At 51.2% G+C, this 21,622-nt stretch overlaps 2 protein-coding genes across 6 annotated transcripts; both read right to left on the bottom strand.

Moving 5' to 3' along the window:
• Window positions 1–283: 283 nt before the first annotated feature.
• Window positions 284–9,279, bottom strand: LGALS4 (galectin 4). Of its 5 annotated transcripts, XR_005017510.1 has the most exons (12): window positions 8,103–9,279; window positions 7,864–7,999; window positions 7,452–7,540; window positions 5,635–5,839; window positions 4,140–4,274; window positions 2,998–3,119; window positions 1,731–1,757; window positions 1,569–1,607; window positions 1,365–1,394; window positions 974–1,062; window positions 617–782; window positions 405–535 (listed from the first exon to the last, which is right to left on the bottom strand). XR_005017510.1 is itself a non-coding variant. In XM_036834334.1 (11 exons), exons 2-11 carry the CDS (start codon window positions 7,906–7,908, stop codon window positions 389–391), a joined length of 972 nt encoding a protein of 323 aa, XP_036690229.1. In that variant the 5' UTR covers window positions 7,909–7,999; window positions 8,103–9,279; the 3' UTR covers window positions 284–388. The 5 variants fall into 5 exon arrangements, 3 of the variants coding, with proteins under 3 accessions (XP_036690229.1, XP_036690230.1, XP_036690231.1); XM_036834334.1 differs by lacking the exon at window positions 2,998–3,119 and having other exon boundaries at window positions 284–535; XM_036834335.1 differs by lacking the exon at window positions 2,998–3,119 and having other exon boundaries at window positions 284–535; window positions 7,864–7,947.
• Window positions 9,280–9,402: 123 nt separating this feature from the next.
• Window positions 9,403–19,087, bottom strand: ECH1 (enoyl-CoA hydratase 1). Its single transcript, XM_036834333.1, has 10 exons — window positions 18,979–19,087; window positions 18,366–18,573; window positions 18,152–18,240; window positions 11,613–11,737; window positions 11,480–11,528; window positions 11,275–11,339; window positions 10,462–10,532; window positions 10,300–10,371; window positions 9,888–10,038; window positions 9,403–9,708 (listed from the first exon to the last, which is right to left on the bottom strand). Exons 1-10 carry the CDS (start codon window positions 19,028–19,030, stop codon window positions 9,604–9,606), a joined length of 987 nt encoding a protein of 328 aa, XP_036690228.1. The 5' UTR covers window positions 19,031–19,087; the 3' UTR covers window positions 9,403–9,603.
• Between the last annotated feature and the right edge of the window lie 2,535 nt (window positions 19,088–21,622).

The raw sequence follows: 21,622 nt of genomic DNA, 5'->3' as shown, positions 1-21,622 counted from the left end.
CCTTGGGAGCCAGACCACCTCGATTTGGATCCTGGTTCTGCCATTTATGGACTCTGTGACCTTGGGCAACAGCTTTATTTTTCTTTGCCTGTCTCCTCATCATTTACAGATGGAAAATAATAATAGTTCCTACCTCCTGGCATTGTGAGGAGTGAATAGGTTCATACACATAAAGCCCTAGATTTATTATGATGAGAGGATGGATGGACAGATGATTGGATGGCTGAATGGACAGTGCATGATTGAACCAAGAAGGAAGGAACAGTGAGGGAGGCGAATGGGGTCATGTACATTCACAAGACACCCTCAGACATTTTATTAGGGGCTTAGAAAGGAGTCTTACAGGATCTTCCTCTGTGTTCCCAAGGGTTATGGCCCCAGGAATAGATCAGATCTGGACATAGGACAAGGTGACATCACCCTGGATCTCCACCATGTCCACCCTCTGGAAGGCCGAAAGGCGATGGGAGAAGTCGAAGAGGTGCTGGCCGTTGGCGTACACCTTGAAGCGATCCATGCCACAGCGAATGGACAGCTGCAGAGAGAGGGGCGGGCGTGAGGCCAGGGCCAGGACAGAGGCTTTGGAGGGAAGCAGGGAAAGAGACCCCAGACTCACATCAAAGAACTGTCCAGGACCAAACGGGTTGTAGGAGACCTTCCTTTCCTCGGCTCCCCACAAGCCATTCAGAAAGCTGTTCCGAACCACGGTGCCCTCATTCAGCCGGGGGTTAATGTGCAGAGCCAGGTCCCCCGAGGATCCCACCTTGAAGTTGATGACAAAGCTGGGGGCAGAGAGAAAGGTAGGAGTAAGATGGGTGGGGAGGAGGTGGGGGAGCGCTTTGCTCCCCAAGGAAGGAGGGGACTGGGGACTGGATTCCCAGGTCTCCAATGGAGGAGGAGGCTGAGGGCTCAGACTCCTAGGACTGAGGGATGTGGAGGACCAAGGATTCACACCTCAATCTAGACTCCATACCTCTTGGCTGTGGGGGGTACGTAGCCCTTGACAATAATGGTTCTTCGGGCTGTAAGCCCCCCTTGCAGTCTCCCATTAAATGGCACAGGCTGTGGGAAGAGAACATGGTGTCCCATCATCTCTCAGGTCCCCAGAAGCCAGAGGCAAGGACAAATTTTCAGAGAGGGGCTCTCACTTGTCCTGGGAAATGTCCCTAACCCCCAACCTCCACCCCCTCTGACCACCAACTTCACCCTCTCCCCACCCACCTCCCGCCCCAAACACCCTCTGCCCACTCTATTTCCTACCTTCTCAGGGCTCCCCATGGTTCAGGACCCCTGACCCACCACCAGTTCCTGCTTCCCCACAAACTGCCCACCACAGAACCCTAAACTCCCACCAGAGACCTTACCGGGTTGAAGGTTGGGGGTCCCTCCATGGTCTGTGAAGTGAGGAAGAGTTATTATTCTATAATATTCAGCAAATATTAGGCCCACCTACTACATGCAGGCGTAGCTCTAGGTGCTGGATTAGTACAACTGGGGATCCAGTCTCTCTGACCACCCTCCAATTCTTGCCACCCACCCCCAAATGGCCACACAACCCTCCCACTTACTGGGAGGTTACTTGGCTCTTGGTAGTACTGCCCCGGACCCTACACAGATGGACGGAAGGCATGAATGGAGAGAGGCTGGGGGTCCTTTGGCTGCCCTAGGACCTCCTCAGCCACTGAACCCCACCTCAAGGGGAAGTCCATCACCCACGAGCAGGTACTTACTGGGTACACCGGATTAGGCATGGGCACCTGTGGGCACAGAAAGAGAAGGAGGCAATGAGGGGGACCCTAAACTAGGTCCTGGAGGGTGTCAAGGATGCCCGCCCCAGGGCAGCCTACCACCACCATCCAAGGGAACTCGGGGTCAAAGGGTAGCACCCAGATGGCTCACTCATGGAGAGGAACTCGCGTGTTTAGGGATCTCCAGTGCACAGCGAACCTCAGCCCACTCCTTTAGGACAAGGCTGGTAAATTCTGTTTTTGTACCCACCCCTGTCCTGGCTTCCTGCTGACCCAGGACCCTCATCCACTCCTCTCCTCCCGCTCAATCCAGGAGCCACACGATAAAGTGTGCACCCTCATTACACACCCCCAGGCCCACACAACACCCTGCTCACCTCATCTCCAGCCATGATTTGCCCCTCACTCTACATGCGCACCCCTGGGGCAACTAGGGGCGCTTTAACCAGCCAAGTTCCTGTCCCTCCCTTGTCTGTCTCAGTTCTTTCAGTCTGTGTGTGTCTGTTTCTGTTTCTCAGCCTCTCTTACTCACAGTCTCTGTCTCTGTTCCTCTCTCTCGTCCTCACCTCCTCACCAGTGGTTCCTTTCCCCACCAAACAATTTTTATTCACTCTTTCTCTCTGTTTCTGATGCACTCATTTCTGCCTCGACTTCCGTTTTAAGCCAGCTATCCTGAAGGTCCTTTAAAAATTGCTTCATTGTTGTTTTTCTTTTTATTCTGGCTGCATTGCGCGTTTTGCAGGATCTTAGTTCCCTGATCAGGGATTGAACCCGGGCCCTCAGCAGTGAAAGTGAGGCGTCCTAACCACTGGACCGCCAGGGAATTCCCATGTTGTTTTTCTTTTTAAAATACATTGATGAGGGAATTCCCTGGTGGTCCAGTGGTTAGGACTTGGCACTCTCATTGTGGGGGCCCGGGGTTCGATCCCTGGTCAGGGAACTAAGATTCCGCAAGCCATGCAGTGCGGCCATAAGTAAGTAAGTAAATAAATAATAAAATAAAATACACTGATGGAGCACAAGAGTAAAATGAACACCCATAGGCCCAAGGCCACCTTAGGGATGAAGACATTCCCAGCGTTTCCTCATCAGGGAGGCAGAGGAGTGGTTTGATCCGTGCCTCTGCCGCTTACAAGCTCCATGACCTTGGGCAAGTTACTGAAGCACTCCGTGCCTCAGTTCCCACATCTGTAGAATGGGGCTGATGATCATCAGAGTACTTTCCCCTTGGAGGGGCTGGGGGACTTACAGGTTGGGAAGGGTAGAGCCCTCAGCTGAAGGACATGCCAGGTTTCTGAAGTTTGGGCTTCTCCAAGTAGTGTTGCTGTGGGGTTCTAGTGCTTGTGTCTTGGCCAGTTGTTCACCGTGGACCTGGTAGTGGGGTTTCTTGGTCACTGGGTGTGTGTCTGTTCAGCTTCCGTAGAGGCTGCCCAGTTATTTCCCGAGGTATGGGAGTGTCGGCCAGTCCACAGCCTCACCAGACATTGGTACTATGTGCCTTTCTCGTTATAGCCCTTCTGGTGGGTGTGTAGTGGTAGCTCCTTGTGATTGTCAGTGAATTTCCCAGCTGACTAATGACGTTAGGCAACTTCTCAGAAACATGTTTGCTACTCCTGTGGTTTTTGTCCCTCCCTATCTTCACTTTCTGACTCAGCTTACACACCTACTTCTCCTCCAGAAAGCCCTTCCTAAGGCTTTCCAGGGACTTCCCTGGCCGTCCAGTGGTTGGGACTCTGCGCTTTCACTGCCAAGGGCCAGGGTTCAATCCCTGGTCGGGGAACTAGGATCCTGCAAGCCACGTGGCGCAGCCAAAATAATTAAATAAATAAATAAAATAAAATGATGGTGTAGAAAATGGTGCAAATACCTTAAAAAAAAAAAAGACTCTCCAAACCTCCTGTATGTGCCCCACCCCCGCACTGACGACTTGCGGCCACTACTAGACTGTCTTGGTTGCCGCTGGGTCTGTGGCATCACCTGGCAAAGGGTCTGGCACAGGGCTTCCCTGGTGGCGCAGTGGTTGAGAATCTGCCTGCCAATGCAGGGGACACGGGTTCGAGCCCTGGTCTGGGAAGATCCCACATGCCGCGGAGCAACTAGGCCCGTGAGCCACAATTACTGAGCCTGCATGTCTGGAGCCTGTGCTCCTCAACAAGAGAGGCCGCGACAGTGAGAGGGCCGCGCACCGTGATGAAGAGTGGCACCCGCTTGCCACAACTAGAGAAAGCCCTCGCACAGAAACAAAGACCCAACACAGCTAAAAAAAATAAATTAAAAAAATTAATTAAAAAAAAAAAGGGTCTGGCACAGAGCAGGTGCTCAGGAAATAAGTGAATGTAGGGACGAATTAAGGAAGAAAGCAAGCAAACAAGAGAGGGACACACCACACACCTGGTTTGGGGCGGGCTGGCCTCCGATGAAGTTGATTGATTGAAGCTGCAGGTCGCCATCCACATGCAGGTGGGTGACCATCTGTAGTGGGATCCGGTGCCCAAACTCATAGAAGGGATTCCCATTTACCACCACCTGGAGGGCAGGGGTCAGGTCAGAGGTGGCACCTCTGACCCTGGAAGGTAGAAAACAGGAAGCAGGAAACAGGGAGATTTTTAACTTGGGGTCACAAGTTTTGAGGGTGAGCTGGGACAGCCTCAGAGTCAGGAATCTTGAGTCCACCGGTCAGAGGTCAAGCTGAGGTCAAAAGTCAGCTCACAGATTGGTGGGCGGACGAGACTAGAGAATTTAGCCTGAGGATGGAGATTGGGAGATAACTGAATTGGAGTCCTGGTTTTGGTACCAAATGATTGGGTGTCAGGTCCAGCTCTGACATGTCTTGGCTGTGTGACCTTAGGTAAGTCACTCACTTCTCTGAGTCTTTGTTTCTGCATCTGTAAAATGGGATCTCGCTCTGGGACTGTTGGGAAGGCATGTCAAAGGCACTGTGGAAATCCCATGTAGAGCCTTGCCTTGTCATCACATCTCAAGAGTACTGTAAGCCATCACGGTTCTATTTATAGTGCTAAGCAATGGGCACAGCCGAGACCCAGCTCCCCAGGACTGAGAGCTTTCTACATGCTAAGCGCTTTACCTGCTGGCATCAACATGGTGATTGGCTCAACAGCTCCGTGAGGGAGGACAAAACACTGTCCCTGTTGTTCAAGAAAGCAGAGGTTCCAGGTGGTAGAGTGACCAGTTCAAGGTCACATGCTGGGGAGAGGCAAAGCCCAGACTTGAACCCATGTCTGTCCGAGCTCAAGCCCTGATGTTAACCTTGGTGATGAGGTTAGATATCTGGTGTCCACATGAGGGCAGATAACGTCCAGGTAGGTTATCCTCCCAGAAGACTTCTCCCACGGGTCAGGCTGGGACGGATGTGCACAGGGTGTCTGATGTGTGTCATTTATGGGGAGTGGCAGGCAGGGGATGGAGAGAACTCCATTCAATTTATGAATGAAATTATATGATAGCTGGGATTTGCTTCTAAATAACCGGAGGGGAAGTGGGAGGTAGAGACAGGAGCAGAGGAACCTGGAGTGGACAGCTCGGTGCTGGCCCAGGGGAGGAGGGCTTCCCAGGACTCTGTGCTTCTGTGTGTGTTTAGACTTCCTGATAAGAAAGGGCCAAAATACATACCTCGCAAGAACACGGGAGCAAGAGGTTATGTGTGAAACACATTAGAAGGCTCTCCGAGGTGGAGGAATGGGAATGAGAAAAAGAGAGGCAGGAGAGGAGGAAAAGAATAGAAAAGTGAGGTAGGAAGGGAGGAGGGAGGGGGAAGGGAGAGAGGAAGAAAGAAGAAAGAAAGGGAGAGAGGGAGGGATCAGGGCAAGGCAGAAAGGCAGGGAGGGAGGAAGGAAGGGAAGGAGGGAGGGAGGGATGAGGCTCCGACCTTGTAGTGATCGGCCAAGACCATGAACACCAGCTCGAAGGCGGCGCCCTTGCTGAAGGGCATGCTCCTTTTCTTCTCCTCGTTGCCCCAGTTGCCGTTCTGCCTCGTGTTTAAGACCACCTTATCCCAGCCGTCAAAGCGGGGGTTGAAGTGGAAGGCGATGTCTGCCTCTGGGCCCTGCCCCACCTCGAAGTTCACGAAGAACCTGGTGGGACACGAAGGGCTGTTCCCCTGGCCGCACATGCCAGCGCACTATTGACCCAAGACTGGAGGGGGAGATCGTGCCCCTGCACTCCAAGGGGCAGATTCCCACCGCTACCCCTTTGCTCACTCCCTTTCCTTATGAGACCCCCTTCCCTGACCCAGCTTCAAATAAGACTGCTACTGGGACTCCTGCATTTACCCCAGCCCGGTATCTATCGGTTCAGGTCTCTCTGCCCCCTCCCTGGCTCCTGAAGGCCATTCCCCACATGCAGCCAGAGGGACCCTGTGAAAATGCAAATCGGAGTACTTTCCACAGCTCCCTTCACACCAGCATCCCCCAAATTATTCCAAGGGGGCAGGCACACACCTGCCTCAGGACCTTTGCACTGGCTGTTCTTTCTGCTTGGAATGCTCTTCCCTCAGATACACCCCAGGCTCCCTCCCTCACTGCCTTCAGGTCTTTGCTAAAAAATTCCCTTCCCAGGAACCTTTCCCTGGCCACCTTATTTAAAGAGACAATGCCACACAACCCCTACCCCACATCTGCTCCCCATCTCCCTTCCCTCCTCATTTGTCTCCATAGCATTTATCGCCATCTGACTTATTATATATCTGACTTATTTATTTTTTATCTGTCTCCTCTACTAGGATGTCAGCTCCATGAGGACAGGGATCTTTGTCCTGTTGAGTTCTCAGGCCCCAGCGCCTAGGCACAGAGTGGGTACTCGGTGGACACAGAAACAATGAACAAAGAAACAACAGTCCTATGACATCATTCAATTATCATCACCATTTTTTTTTTATCATCACCATTTTAAAGCCATAAAAAAGCTAAGTGGACTTCCCTGGTGGTGCAGTGGTTAAGAATCCTCCTGCCAATGCAGAGGACACAGGTTTGAACCCTGGTCCGGGAAGATCCCACATGCCGCGGAGCAACTAAGCCCGTGCACCACAACTACTGAGCCCGCGTGCCACAACTACTGAAGCCCACGCACCTAGAGCCCATGCTCCGCAACAAGAGAAGCCACCGCAGTGAGAAGCCTGAGCACCGCAACAAAGAGTAGCCCTCCCGCCACCGCTCGCCTCAACTAAAGAAAGCCCGCATGGAACGAAGACCCAATGCAACCAAAAATAAATCTAAAAAATTAAAGAAAACAAAAAGCTAAGAGTTATTGTAGTGCTGACTATACGACTATATGTTTAACATATTGAATCCTCAAAACCCATTTTACAGATGACAAACTAAAGCACACAGAGCTTTCCCAGTCACACGGTTGGTAAATGACAGAGCTGGGACATGAACTCAGGTGGACCAGCTCTGAGCCTGTGATCTTAATTCATGCTGTCATACCCATCAATTCCAATCCAGTGTCCCAACTCTGGGGCCACCTGTCATGGTGAGTCTCCCTAACACCTCCCAGCCCCCCTCCTGATCTGATCACCAAGCCCTGGACTCCCCAGACCAGAGCTGTTCTTTGCCCATCAGGTGCAGTGGCATAGAGCCCTCTTCTCAGCCGGCGGGGAGGAAGGGAAATAGGCCTCCTGCACCTGGGTTGGAAGCCCCCTGTTTGTAGCCCCCTCCCAGCCTAGCCTGGCATGGGGGAGGGTCTTACCTCTTCATATGCTCGCTAGCCACTCCTTGGATGTAAATGGACATTCCAACGCTGAGACTGCCTGGGATGGGCCTGTGGTAGGGCAGCGTCTGCAGAAGGGGCCAGGTGAGGGGCCTCAAAGGCCATCTGCCTATTGCAGCCCTTACTACTCAGTCAGAAGCCCCTCCAGCCCCCCTCCCTTAAGCAAGGGAGAGGAAACCAAGGGGTGAGGGATCAGCGTGAAGATGAAGAGGGCTGAGAGCTGGGGATGGATGTAAATAGTCTATCAGGGTGGGAGTCAGTCAAGCCCCAGGGTCAGTACTGGGTAAATCAGACCCACAACGGCCGGGTGGGCGCCCCTGAGGATCAGGGTGAGGGTGAATTGGTGCGTGGAGGTCAGGGTGGAGCTAAGCCAGGGACCAGGGTCTCTCACCGGGTTGTAGGCGGGCTGGTAGCCTGGTGCAGGAACAAAGGCCATCTTGAGAGGCTGGGCTGGTGGCTTCTACGGTGAGGAGAGCTGCAGGAGTAGCGAATGGTGGCAGATAGCGGCTGGTGGGTGGCTCTTATACCTGAGGATAAGGGAGTGGCTGGCAGGGCAGGGTCCACGGGGTCCCTCTTCTGGGCATCCTAGGCACACATCTTCTAGGGCACCCCCAGTCTCCCTTCTCTTACCAGCCTCACTGGTAACCAACCGGAACCCAGATCTTCTGGGCCAGGCCTGGGGTACTCAGCTCAGGACCGCCTCCTCTAGGCCCTTCTGCAAAGAGGAAGTGCTGGCGAACTTTGGCCCTTCAAGGGCCTTATCAGAGCCCATAAAAACCTGGCTGACCCTTTGTTGTCAGAGGGAGGGTGAGGCCAGGAGGGTTGGGCAGGGTAAGGCTAAAAGGAGTGGCCCAGGACAGATGGGCAATGGAAACAAGTGAAAAAGCAAGGAGGAACTGGGCACTCTTGATACTCCCAGGAACTGTTCAAGGACCTAAATTTATTGCTGCATGCCTCTAGTATGTACGTTATATTGTATATGTAGTGGTTTAGATCACTGACTTCTGGAGCCTGAGGTTCTGGGTTAAACTCCTTTCTCTGCCACTTCTTCGCTGTTTGATCTTGTGTCAGTGCTTTAACCTCAGTTTGCCCATTTGCCCATCTGTTAAATAGGGAATATTAATAGTATCAACCTCATAGGGCCCTTGAAAGGAATTACTAAGTTAATAAATATTCATAACAGGACGTGGCATATAGGAGACACTAAATTAATGCTTGGGGACTTCCCTGGTGGTCCAGTGGTTAGGACTCTGTGCTTTCACTGCCGTGGCACTGGGTTCCATCCCTGGTCGGGGAAACTAAGATCCCACAAGTCTCCCACAAGCCGCACGGCATGGCCAAAAAAAAAAGAAAAAAAGGAAAATAATACCTTGTAAATAAATGCTTGGTCTCTTGCCCTCATTCCAAACATAAATCCAGGACGTTGGTTTATTTTTTATTTTTTTGGCCACGCCATGTGGCTTGCGGGATCTTCGTTCCCCCACAGGGGATTGAACCCGGGCCACCGCAGTGAAAGCCCTAACCACTGGACCGCCAGGGAATTCCCCAGGAGGTTGGGATTACATATGGAAAAGAGAACTCAGAGCTTAGAGAAGTGAGGCAGTTGACCCAAGATTGGGTAGCAGTAGAACCCTAGCCAGACTCCAGCACCGGAACCTACTATGCTGTGCAGTGAGTGGGGGCCAGGCAGGGGAAATGCCGCCCTCAAGCCTGGAGCAGGCAGGAAGACCGTCTGTGGCCTTTCACATGACTTGCTACCAGCCCTGGCCTGCCCACTGCCACTCTGAATGGTCATCACCTGCATGGCTCCCATTCCCATTGGTCATATCTCTATCCCCAACTTTCAGCACAACCGTGGTCCTTGGAGCCCCCAGGATGATCATGTTAACCCCCTTTCTGCCTTGCCTCTCTCTCCAATAAGGACACCGGGTTCTTTATATTGCTTTATTGTTCGTGGGGCGAAGACAAGGCATGAGTAAATCTGTGTCATAAAGTTATAAACTGGGAGACTGGCCAAGAAGACAGCGAGGGGGACCGTCTTCACTAATCCTCCCTCTCTGTGAATGAGGAAGCGCAGGCATGAGATGGGACAAAGCTAGACCCTGGGCCAGGACCTGGGACGAAGGGCCTCTCAGAGCTTGGAGAAGGTGATGGTCTTCAGTTCCTTCTTCTCCATTAAGGCCTGGAGAGACTTAACGACGTCCTCTGTCTGCAGCATGCTCATGTTCCAGGATTTCTGGATGAAGACAGCGGCGGGGAATGGAAAGGATACGGGAAGATTTTAATTGGACCAACGACAAAATGGGAGATAGCAGCGCACCAATCAGAGGACAAGGCCTGCAAGGGGCCGCTGTGCCCTGATTGGTTGCTCTGGGATCAGAGAAGGGATGTGATTGGTCAGACGGAGAGTCTCACCATGAAGTTGAGGCTGTCTGTCACCGAATGGTCGCGGGAGTAGAGCAGGTTGATCTTGGTGCTCTGCACCGCCACGGGGCTCTTGCTGGAAATCTCGGCTGCCAGGGCGAAGGCCGCATCAAGCATGACCTCCTTGTCTGGGAAGACCCGGCTGAGGATGAAAGGAATTTGGAGTCGGCGGTCTGAGAAGAGCTCTCCTCTCCCTCCCATGGATGAAGAAGTAGCCAATCACAGTAGAAAACAGAAGATACCGCAGTGAAATGGACCAATCAGAGCAGGGCAGTAGACTCCAGAGCACCCAGAGAGAGGAGGCCACCTGGAATCCATGAGTTAAGGTACACGGGGATCCAGAGAGCCCCACCCAGGTCTGGCTGCCCCTGAGCTCTTACCCAGCACAGGCCTCGGCCCCTACCTGACCAGCCCACTCTCCAGGGCCTCGTCAGCCATCATCTTGCGGGCAGTGAAGGCCAGCTCGTTGACCAGGCTGCAAGAAGGCAGAGCGTGTCGGGGGTGGCAGTCATCCCAGGTCTAGGAGATGTCCTGCCGTCCCCTTCCCCAGGCTCCTCTCACCCACCTCTGGTTCCCGATGACTCTGGGAAGTCGCTGCAGGGTTCCCACATCCGCTGCCAAACCTAGGTCCACCTCCTGGGGGGAGCAATCCTGTCCGTGCTTGGTTTCTGCCCACTACTGTCCCCCATGCAACCTCAATGCCAATGAAACTCTGCATTTACTGCAGAGGTCCCACCCCACCCCCACCTCAGAGACTCCCATTCCAAACACCCCGTTTCATTCCCAACCACATACTTTTGGCCATATAGGTTCCTTCACTCTAGAATACAGCCCACCTTCCAATTCCTCTGCCCTCCCAATTCTTTGAGGTCAGCTGCATCTATCTCCAGACGGAAGCCTTGCTTATCCCTGCCCTGCCCCCCTCCATGCACGAGCTCCATCGTGCCTCCAGCCCCCTCCAGCACTGACGCCAGCAGCGCCCCCAGCCTCAACCCCTCCCTGACAACTTTACTCACTCCTGACCTCACACTGACTGCATGACCTACCCTTGACTTCCTCCCTGGCCAAGTGTTACTTTTTTTTCTTTTTTTTTTTTTGCTCCTGTGGCACGTGGGATCTTAGTTCCCTGACCAGGGATCAAACAGGCGCCCCCTGCATTGGAAGTGCGGAGTCTTAACCATTGGGCCACCAGGGAAGTCCCAAGGGTTACTTTTTAAGGTTCAGTTCTAACTAACTCTTCCATGAAGCCATCTAGACTCACTCCCACCCCCTTAGCTTGCTCTGTCCCTGCTCTACCCCTGCTCTGACCTGTCTCTGCCACTCATTTCCCAGCTCTAAGCAGGGCCCAAGGAAGCAGAAGCTCGGGAAGATGGCTCACCTTCACCTGGAAGGAAGCATCCTGGGTACAGTACCGGACGTCACAGGCAGTGATAAGATCCACTCCTGGGAAGTAGAGGCCAGGGACACTAAACAACCACAGGACTGCTCCCCTCCCCCCACCCCCCCCGCCCCCAGACCGTGGCGTTGCACCTTGGGCCAAAGTCTAACTAGCAACAGATCTGGGTGGGTGGCTGCAGACTCACCTGCACCAATGCAGCCCCCATGGATGGCTCCAATCACCGGCTTAGGGCACTGGAAGGGGACAGGAGGGGCAGGGTCAAGGCTGGTCCAGGAGCGGCAGGCAGGGGGCATGCCCTGCTAGCCTCCCAGAGTCACCTTCTCGATGACGCTGAAGGTCTCTTGGTATCTGCTGAGGAGGCTGTGGAGGTGCCAGCTGATGCGGGCCACGTCGCCTCCTGCGGGCTGAAGGAGGCCTGAAGCCATGTCCACGAAGTCGATACCTGGTGGGGAGATATGAGGAGGCTCACCTAGCCGCCCAGGCCCAACCCATTGCCCTGACTAGAGTTCAGAGGCCAGGCAAACCACCACAGTGGAGACAGCAACTCACACAGGAGGGACTGCGTTTGGGGTGTGAAGTCAAGGCAAGCTAACGTATATCGAGTCTTTGCTCACTTTAGCCTCACAATGACCCTCTGAGGTAGGTCCTATTACTACCTCCATTTTCCTGGGGGAGAAACTGAGGCATGGGGAGGTTAAATCACATGCCCAAGGTCACACTGGCTTGTGAGCAGTGGAGCTGCGATTTCAAACCCAGAACTAAGCAGCTGGCTCCAGGGGCCATGCTCTTCACTGTGATGCCAGATGGCCTGGAGGTCAAGGTTTTGGGCATGAGCAAGTGCGTCAGAGGTGGTAATGTTTCCTGAGACGGGAAGCTCGGAAATGGAGAAATTTTTGTGGCTCCAACTTTAAGACAATCCCAAGTCTGACCTTTCCTCCACTGACCTGCCTCCACAGCCTGTTCCCCACACGTGGCCAGAGGGCACTTGTGATCGCCTCAGGGCCCTCTCTTCTCCCCGACGCCCCCCATCCGTCTTACTTAGAATGAAATGCCAGGTCTTTTGCCAAGACCTTACCAGCCCTGCACAAGCATCATTTCCAACCTATTCCACTGGGCACGCAGGCCTCCATCAGCTGTTCCAACAACACAACACATTCGCTTCCCAGGGCCTCTGTGCCTGTTCCTGCCGCTGCCTAGAACAGCCCTTCCCCAGCGATCAGAAGGCCCGCTCCATCACACCGTTCAGGCCACAGCTCAAAGGTCACCTCCTCAGAGAGGCTCCCTCTGGCCACCCTGGCTAAATAGCAGCCTGTCACCCTTCACCTCCTTTCTCTGCCGTATCTCCCGCACTGCCTTCTTGTTATAATTGTATGCTTATCTCGTTTAGTGCCTGTCTCCCTTTCTAGGATGTGAGCTCCATGAGCCGAGGAGTTTGTCTTCCCCACCTCCCCACCCCCAAGGAGTCTGGCTTTTTGCCCACCACTGTATCCCCAGTGCCTACCAGGGCCTAGTACACAGCAGGTGCTCAATAAGTGAACAATACAGACAACAATCTCTGCCCCCATGGAGCTGCCCTTCTATGGGAAACAAACAGGTAGGAAGATACATTTTGTCAGGTGGCAATAAGTACTAAAAGAAAATTAAAGGAGGGAAGTGGAATGGAGCGTGTGTGTGTGCACATGCACAGTGAGGGCTCTTGCAGTATTAACTAGGGTGGTCAGGGACCCTCTTACTGAAAAAGCGACATATAAATAAAGATCTGAAGGACCAGAGGGAGGGAGCTGTAGGGATATCTGCGATAAGAGAGTTCTACGTGTCAGGAACAGCCAGTGCAAAGGCCCTGCGGTAGGAATGCCCCCGGTGTCTGCGTGAGGACCACTGAGGCCAGCGTAGTGGAGTGGAGTGAGCAAGGGGGAAAGTAGGAAGAGCCAATGTCAGAGAGGTGACAGAGGCAGACTCTGTGGGGCCTTGTGGGCCAAGAGGAGGACTTTGGCTTTGATTCTGAGTGAGGTGGAGCTACGGGATGGTTCTGAGCAGAATTTTCTTCTTCCCGAGGTGAATCATTCTCATGCTTTTGCCTGCCCTCTGAACAATGCTATTTGACGAACCTGAAAAATCACTCCCACCTTCAGCCACACCCCTGACTCTCTGAGGCTCTGTTGCCGCCACAGTTTGTTTAAATGAACGAGAATAGAGGAGTGTTGACTCAGGGTAGAGCTGAATTTGTGCAAGTTAAATATGGGTAAGACAGAACTCCTCTGTGCGACCCTGGCCAGGTCACTCCATCCTTTGGGTCTTGGGTTTCTGCTTTGTAAAATGAGCCTAAAATCCTCCCAAGAGCTGATGGGGCTGCAAGGATTCAAGCGACAGAGCCCAGAGGTGCTTTGAGCGATGCCTGGCACGCAATGGCATCACAACAGTTACTATTATTATATACTCCGTCTCAGCCGAGGCCAGACCGCCTGCACCAGCCTGCAGGCATCTGCCAGCTTCCCACTAGGCCTGCACAGCTTGTATGACTCAGTGGGAGCCACGCTTACCCCCAGAACAAGCCCAGCTTGGCACCTGGCCACACCTCCTCCCGCTGGTTTTGCTGGTTTATCCGCCCTACCTGGATCTGCAGACGCGGGTGTCTGCAACCCCTTGGAATAAAGGGCCCCAGACCACGGTACAAGGTGTCCCCCTCCAGAGTCAGAAGTCATTCCAGAGAGGTCTCGTTCCCTGGGAACCTCTAAATGTTTCAGATCTCCTTCATCATCACAATTACATTATTTATAATCATCAATAATAACAGCTACAGGGACTTCCCTGGTGGCGCAGTGGTTAAGAACCTGCCTGCAAATGCAGGGGACACGGGTTCGAGCCCTGGTCTGGGAAGATCCCACATGCCGCGGAGCAACTAAGCCCGTGCGCCACGACTACTGAGCCTGCGCTCTAGAGCCCGCGAGCCGCAACTACTGAGCCTGTGTGCCACAACTACTGAAGCCTGCGCGCCTAGAGCCCATGCTCCGCAACAAAAGAAGCCACCGCAACGAGAAGCCCGTGCACCGCAACGCAAGAGTAGCCCCCGCTCGCCGCAACTAGAGAAACCCCACGCACAGCAACGAAGACCCAACGCAGCCAAAAAGAAATAAATTTATTTTAAAAAATAATAATAACAGCTACATTAATAAAAGTTCCACATGAATTAATGTTTTGTGCCTATTAACTCGTTTCATCCTCACGGCAACCTGATGAGGTGGGGGCTCAGAGCATCTCCCTTTTCTTCAGATGAGACCACAGAGAGGTGAAGGTGTGTGGAGATGGCAGGGGTGGGAGGTGGCAGGCTCCTCCGGCTAGGCATACTTTGAACCAGCCTGTCAGACACGTGGGCCATAGTCACTTAGCCGTGAAGAGCAAGGATTCTGCAGCAAGGCAGCCCATGTTCAAAAATCCCAGCAGTGAGAACTGGGCAAGTTTCTTCCTCTCTGTGGGTCTCAGTTTCCTCACCTATCAAATGGGGATGGGGACTGAGCCTGTCTCACAGGGTCGTGGTGAGAATTAATACGTGTAAAGTGCTCAGAGACACTCCGCAAATGTAAATAAGTGTGGGCTAGTTCTTTTTTTCTTTTTTTTTTAAATTAGTAGTTTCATTCTATCATTGAAACTGCTAATAGTTGAGTTTCTTCTTTCTGGCCTTCAGATCGAAAATGGGACGAGACGGCCACAATCAGCCGTGAGCTGAAAGATGAGGACCCCAGGCCTGGCACGGCTACACGTGAACCCTCATCCTGCACTCCACGAAGGACAGGGCTCAGACACAGGGGCTGCTCTCTGTTTCGAGGTCCGCGGCACCCAGCAAGGGGGCTGGCGCTGGAATGTTGAATGGATGAACAAAGGAATGAAGGAGAACAGAGAGAGTTGTAGAAAGAAAACAATGGACATGACACGCGGAGATGTTAACAGACGAAACAGAAAGAAATACATTGCCTGAGCAGGATGAACTACCGTTACAGACTAGAGTGTCTGATGTCTCTGTGATGCCACTGCTTGGAACTGACCCAGCTCAGGGCAGGGGGCACTCGTCTGGAGTCGCCCTGGCTTCTGCTGACTCATTGGTTTCTTCCCAGGCCCCTGATTCTTGAAGGAGGCTCCTGAGCGCCTCGAGGGCGTTTAAGACGTCCATTCTTGAATAGAGCAGGAGAGCTTTTGGAAGTCCAGCCAGGGCAGTGCCCCTTCACAGAGATTCAGGGCTAGCCTGGTGACTGAAGGCCTAAGGTTTGGAATTCTCCTCTTGAAGAAGTGCTGTTGGGATAGCTGCGATGCCCCGGTAATGGTTCCTGCCACTTCATTAACAGGCTGTGATAAGAAGTGGAGAGCAGCGCGCCTTCTACCTGGGTACTGTGAATTTTGCTGACACAAAGGGTGTCCTCTACCTGGTGTTGGACAGACCCTTGGAACTTCACATCTTTCCTGCCTTAACCTGTGTGAGCAGCTGTCAACCTCCTGGGGTGGGGAGAGGGGACTGCCTAGAAATTTGGGGGCCAAAATCATTTAGGTGGCCTTTACTTGGTCTTATCAAAAGGATTCCAATAAAATATTTTAAAGCAAATTAAAAAAAAAAAAAAAGAAATACATTGTTTACTGTCTGTCTTCCCCACTGAATTGGGAACTCCATGAGGGCAGGGCCCTGGGGCTGCCTCAGTCACCACTGGGACCCCAGCACTAGGCTGGGCCCTGTGCAGAAATCAGTGTATGTGACCCTCCACTTCTGGTATGGACCCTCCTACAGGTGCCAACTATGTGCCCTTGTTGGACAAGATCCAATTACCTGAAGGCACCAGGCAGACTCTGGAAGAAGTGACTGGCCAAGTTTCCTGTTTTTAAAAAAGTTAACCTGAGGGCAGGCTGAAGTTGTGCTTGAAGGACCAAAGGACAAACAGAGCCCAGGGTGACCTCAGCTGACAGAAAGTGAGGGGGGGAAATTCCAGAAAGCAGAGAGCCAGAGAGGGGAGCCCCAGGTTCTGTGTATAAGCTCTGCCCAAATCTCTTGTTGACCCATGAAGCAGGCAGGCAGCCCAGCAAAGAGATTTAAACACTGACTCCAACTTAGCTGCTAAAACAGGAAACTCAACACTCTGGAATTATGTAATAGGATCCTGAATTTCCACATCATTTTCTCCCATAGTCCAATATCCAGGATACAATCTAACCTTACTCCGAAAACAAAGAAACAGGAAAATGAGACCCATTTTTTTTCAAGAGAAAAGATAAGAAACAGAGATTGACGCCAAGGCGACCCAGATGTTGGAATTAGGAGACAAGGATTTTAAAACAGCCACTGTAACTACAGTCAGTGATGCAAAGAAAAATATGATTGTGGGACATCACTGGTGGTCCAGTGGTTAAGAATCTGCCTTTCAATGCAGGGGACGCACGTTTGATCCCTGGTTGGGGAACTAAGATCCCACATGCCGAGGGGCAACTAAACCCGCGTGCCACAACTACTGAGCATGCGGGCCACAAGTAGAGAGAAGCCTGCACGCGGCAATGAAGATCCCGAGTGAGCAACTAAGAACCGACGCAGCCAAAGATAAACAAATATTTTTTTAAAAATACGATTGTGACAAACAAAAAGATATGAAACTTTAGCAGAGAAATGGAAAATATAAAAAAGAACCAAATGGAAATTTGAGAACTGCAAACTACAATACAGGCATACCTCATTTTACTGCGCTTCACAGATACTGTTTTTTCTTTTGATTTTTTGGCTGCACCACACAGCATGTGGGATCTTAGTTCCCTGACCAGGTAGCGAACCCATGCCCCGTGCATCCCTGCATTGGAAGCAGGGAATCTTAACCACTGAACCACCAGGGAAGTCCCACAGATACTGTGTTTTTTACACATTGAAGGTTTCTGGCAACCCTGCATTGTCAAATGGTTAGCATTTTTTAGCAATAAATTATCTTTTAATTAAGGTATGTACTTTTTGTTTTAGACATAATGCTACTGCACACTTAATAGACTACAGTATAGTGTAAATGTAACTTTTATATGCACTGGGAAACCAAAAAGTTCATGTGACTTGCTTTATTGCTATATGCGCTTTATTGTGGTAGTCTAGAACTGAACCCACAATATCTCTGAGGTATGCCTGTATCTGAAATTTTAAAAAATCATTGGATGGGCTTAACAGCAGAACAGAGATGACAAAGGAGTCGATGAATCTGGTCAATGGAAATTATCCAATCTGAAGAATAGACCTGTGGGACAATCAAAAGATCTAACAGACATGTAACTGGAAATCAGTTCATGTGGATTGAGTAATTAATTGCATGAAAGCATGCAATTTTTTTTTTTGGCCGCACCACTCGCAGCTTGCAGGATCTTAGTTCCCCGACCAGGGATTGAACCCGGGCCCCTGCAGTGAAAGTGCTGAGTCCTAACCACTGGACTGTCAGGGAATTCCCAGAAAGCATGTAATGATTACAACACGCTTTACTGACATAAAAAAAAACAGATTCTGGGTGATTAAAGGCCTTGATCAAGGCCACAGATTCAGGATGAAAACCCTGACTTTAGAGCCGATGATCCTGTCATGTTCTGTTGGACTAATTTCTTTTCTTTTGTTTTTGCCGCACCGTGTGGCATATAGGGTCCTAGTTCCCTGACCAGGGATGAACCCATGCCTCCTGGAGTGGAAGCGCGGAGTCTTAACCACTGGACCGCCAGGGAAGTCCCATGGACTAATTTCTGTATTTGAAAATGATCAAAGTGGAAGTTAGAAGCTGCTTAAAACACTAATTATGAAGCATTACTCTATTCCCAGGAGCAGGGGAGACTGGCAGGGTTGGGTGTGGAGAGCACCTGGTACCTGAAGTGAACATTTTTCCTGCGCCAGAGATCACCACAGCACGACAGTCGGAATCTTCTGCAATCTTGTTGAAGCACACCACCATCTCGCTGTGGGGGAAAGGGGGAAGGGCTATGTCTGGCGTGGGAATCCCCTGCCCTCAGGCCCACCCCTGCCCAGTCCCTTAGCCCCTGCCTCCTCCTGCAGGCAGGCCTCCAGAATCTGCAGGCCGGACCTCCAAAAAGCCTTGTTCATGGCGTTTCTCTTCTCCGGCCGGTTTAGCTGCACGTGCAGAATGTGTTTCTGGGCAGATGTCACCCGAAGGGACTCATAGCTGTGGCCTGGGGCTTCCTCGGGGGCTGCTTTGGAGGCCCCATCTTGTGCAAAGGAACTCATGGGATGAAGGTTAAGGCTGAGACCCAGGTTGGTGCGGGCTGTCAATCCTGGGGAGATGAAGGAAGGAAGAGCCATTGATGACCCCAGATTGGGGGCACAGCACCTTCAAGAGCAGAGGGCACACATCCCAGTGACACTAGATTGGGGAACACAGGCCTGTTAGAGACCTTGGTTTAGGGAAATACAGACTTTAAGATTAGGGTGCACTTTATCAGTGGCCTCAGTATGAGGACCACTTCAGACCCGTGATCGTGGTACTGACTCCAGGTTGGGAACACTGAGCTGTCAGCGACCCGATTGTAAGACACAGGCCGTTTGGATGGGGGCACATGGACCCCTGAGTTTAATAAGGGGCTCGGACCCTGCGAGACCCGGGATAGGCCTCCCCGTCCGACTGTCGCTATAACAGCACGACAGCTCAACGGACCCCCAAAGGTCAAGAGGTAACTCACGCCGGGTCAGCAAGTTGCGTAGTCTCCGAGAAGCCGCTCTCACCGCCGCCATTGCTACTGATTCGCTGGAGTAAACCAACAGGAGGAAGCGAAGGGGGCGGGCACAAAAGGCCGCCATGTTTGGTGAGGGCATCGAAGCCGCAGCCTGACCCCGGTGACGGTCCTCTTCTCGCCATCTTTACCAAGGGCAACCGGAAACAGCCTTCCAGGTTCGCCGGCCATTAGAGTGATTCGGTCATGGAAACTTTGGACCAGTAGATTCCCGGACTAAGAAAATGGTTCACACTGCTGTTGGACATTCTGTACAGAATTCACCACAGCTGTTTCATAATGGTGGAGAAACTGAAGACAGATGAATGTCCAAGGGCATAATGGCAGAATAACTGCAGCTCTGCAAGTTTGCAATCATGTATTTGTACCATATTAACTAAAAAAAAAACACAGGGGGCTTCCCTAGTGGCACAGTGGTTAAGATTCCGCCTGCCAATGCGAGGGACATGGGTTCCAGCCCTGGTTCGGGAAGATCCCACATGCTGCGGAGCAACTAAGCCCGTGGGCCATAACTACTGAGCCTGCACTCTAGAGCCAGCGAGCCACAGCTACTGAAGCCTGCGCACCTAGAGCCAGTGCTCTACAACAAGAGAAGCCACCACAATGAGAAGCCTACTCGCCGCAACTAGAGAAAGCCCGCGAGCAGCAACGAAGACCCAACGCAGCCCAAAATAAATTAAAAAATAATAAATTTTAAAAAATAAAAGAAGAAAGTTACTACTGAATTTATCCATGTGAGGGAATGGGAATATAGGCCGGCCAACATTAAGCGCTGACTATATAATCTGAATTGCCACACCACTGCAGGGTTGTACTATTTTATGTTGTATGCAGAGGAAACCGGCTGGGGAGAAGTCATTAGTTCAAGGTCTCTGTCTCTGGCAAATGGGGTTGTAATGAATACTTGGCTTTCTTTTTTTTTAATTTATTTAATTTTTTGTCTGTGTTGGGTCTTCGTTGCAGTGTGCGGGCTTCTCATTGCGGTGGCTTCTCTTGTTGCAGAGCACGGGCTCCAGGCGCGTGGGCTTCAGCAGTTGTGGTTCGCAGGCTCTAGAGCGCAGGCTCAGTAGTTGTGGCCCACGGACTTAGTTGCTCCCCGGCACGTGGGATCTTCCCGGACCAGGGCTGGAACCCGTGTCCCCTGCATTGGCAGGTGGATTCTTAACCACTGTGCCACCAATGAAGCCCTACTTTGACTTTTTTTTTGTTTCTTTTTGGCCGCACTGCACACTGCATGCATGTAGAACTTCCCAGACCAGGGATCAAACCTGTGCCCCCTGCAAGGGAAGGGTTGAGTCTTAACCACAGGATCACCAGGTTAAGTCCTATTTTGCCTTCTTAATGTGTCAGATGGTAAGGCTCTTTTGGAAAACAGAGAATGTTTGGTCACCTACACAATGGAGAACTCTGGAACCACTACACAGATACCAAGATGTGAGAGAAAAAAATTTAAAGATGTAGAACATTTAGGTTGCTATAAAAAGATGGTTATAGATGGCTGTACATTCATAAAAAACAATATATGCATAGAATATCTAGGAGACTCATAACTACTAACATGGGATGAAGACTGGGTGCTGGCAGACAAAATGGGGAAATTTACTTTTTACCCCCCTTGATTAGCTTAAAATAATCCTAGATTTTTAAGTTACGGCTGCAAGGTCACTGTAGTTTCTCCTTGTCTAGAGGTTTGAAGCTTTCCCTGATGAAACTTTGATAAATGCCATTCGACTTCAGTAGATGTTAATGTTTAAAAACTCTACAGGAGATTACAAAGTGGGTTTTTTCAAGCGCACACAAGGAACTGGACTTTTTGACTTGCTCCTCTCTGCAGGATCTCTTCCCTCCAGTATGAGTCAAGGTTCTTAAAAGGCGGCTCAAGGCCTTCCAGGTTATCGTCTGCCCTCCACCCATATGGCCCAGTCCCAACCATAAGCACCAGTTCCCACCCACCAAGACTGGGGAATATCTATCAAGTTGCAATTGAATGTATCCTTTAATCCAGCAATTCCACTGCTAGGAATTTACCTCCAGATCAGTATCAAGGAAGTTGGGTTAACATTTGTAGGAAGATGCATAGTAGTACTGTTTGCAGTAGCAAATTGGAAACTACCTTCAGAACCAAGTAAATTATGACATATCCACACAAGATACTGTGTAAGACTAAAGATAATGAGGTTGCCCTGCATGTGATATGAGAACATCTTACAGTACAAAGCATTTTCTGTTAAGACACATATCCAAATAGGAGAACTTTCCTTATGGAAAAAAAAAAAATTGCTTCCAAGGGGAGTGGGGAGATGACTTTCACTTTTATCTGAGGTTTCACTTTCCAACCTTAAAGAAAGGCAGGTGTTTACTTTGTAAGATTAAGGCTTTCTTCTTTTTAAAATCTCTTCAATTTTTAAATTTTTTCAACTATTTACTTAAAAAAAAAAAAAAAGACTCAACTAGATCCAGCTTGCTTGGGTAGAGCCCATGAAGGATGCCACCAGGTCTCCCAGATTTTCAAGACCCTTTCATCATCTCCCAATCTGCAGCTCTGGCCCACACTGCTCCTCAGGGCTGGGTCTGCCCCTCTGGAGGGGCTGCA

Source organism: Balaenoptera musculus, chromosome 19 (genome assembly GCF_009873245.2).
Source record: "Balaenoptera musculus isolate JJ_BM4_2016_0621 chromosome 19, mBalMus1.pri.v3, whole genome shotgun sequence".
Taxonomy (NCBI): Eukaryota; Metazoa; Chordata; class Mammalia; order Artiodactyla; family Balaenopteridae; genus Balaenoptera; species Balaenoptera musculus.
The sequence above is the reverse complement of the archived record's forward strand: the minus strand, read 5'-3'. Positions and strand labels throughout refer to the sequence as shown.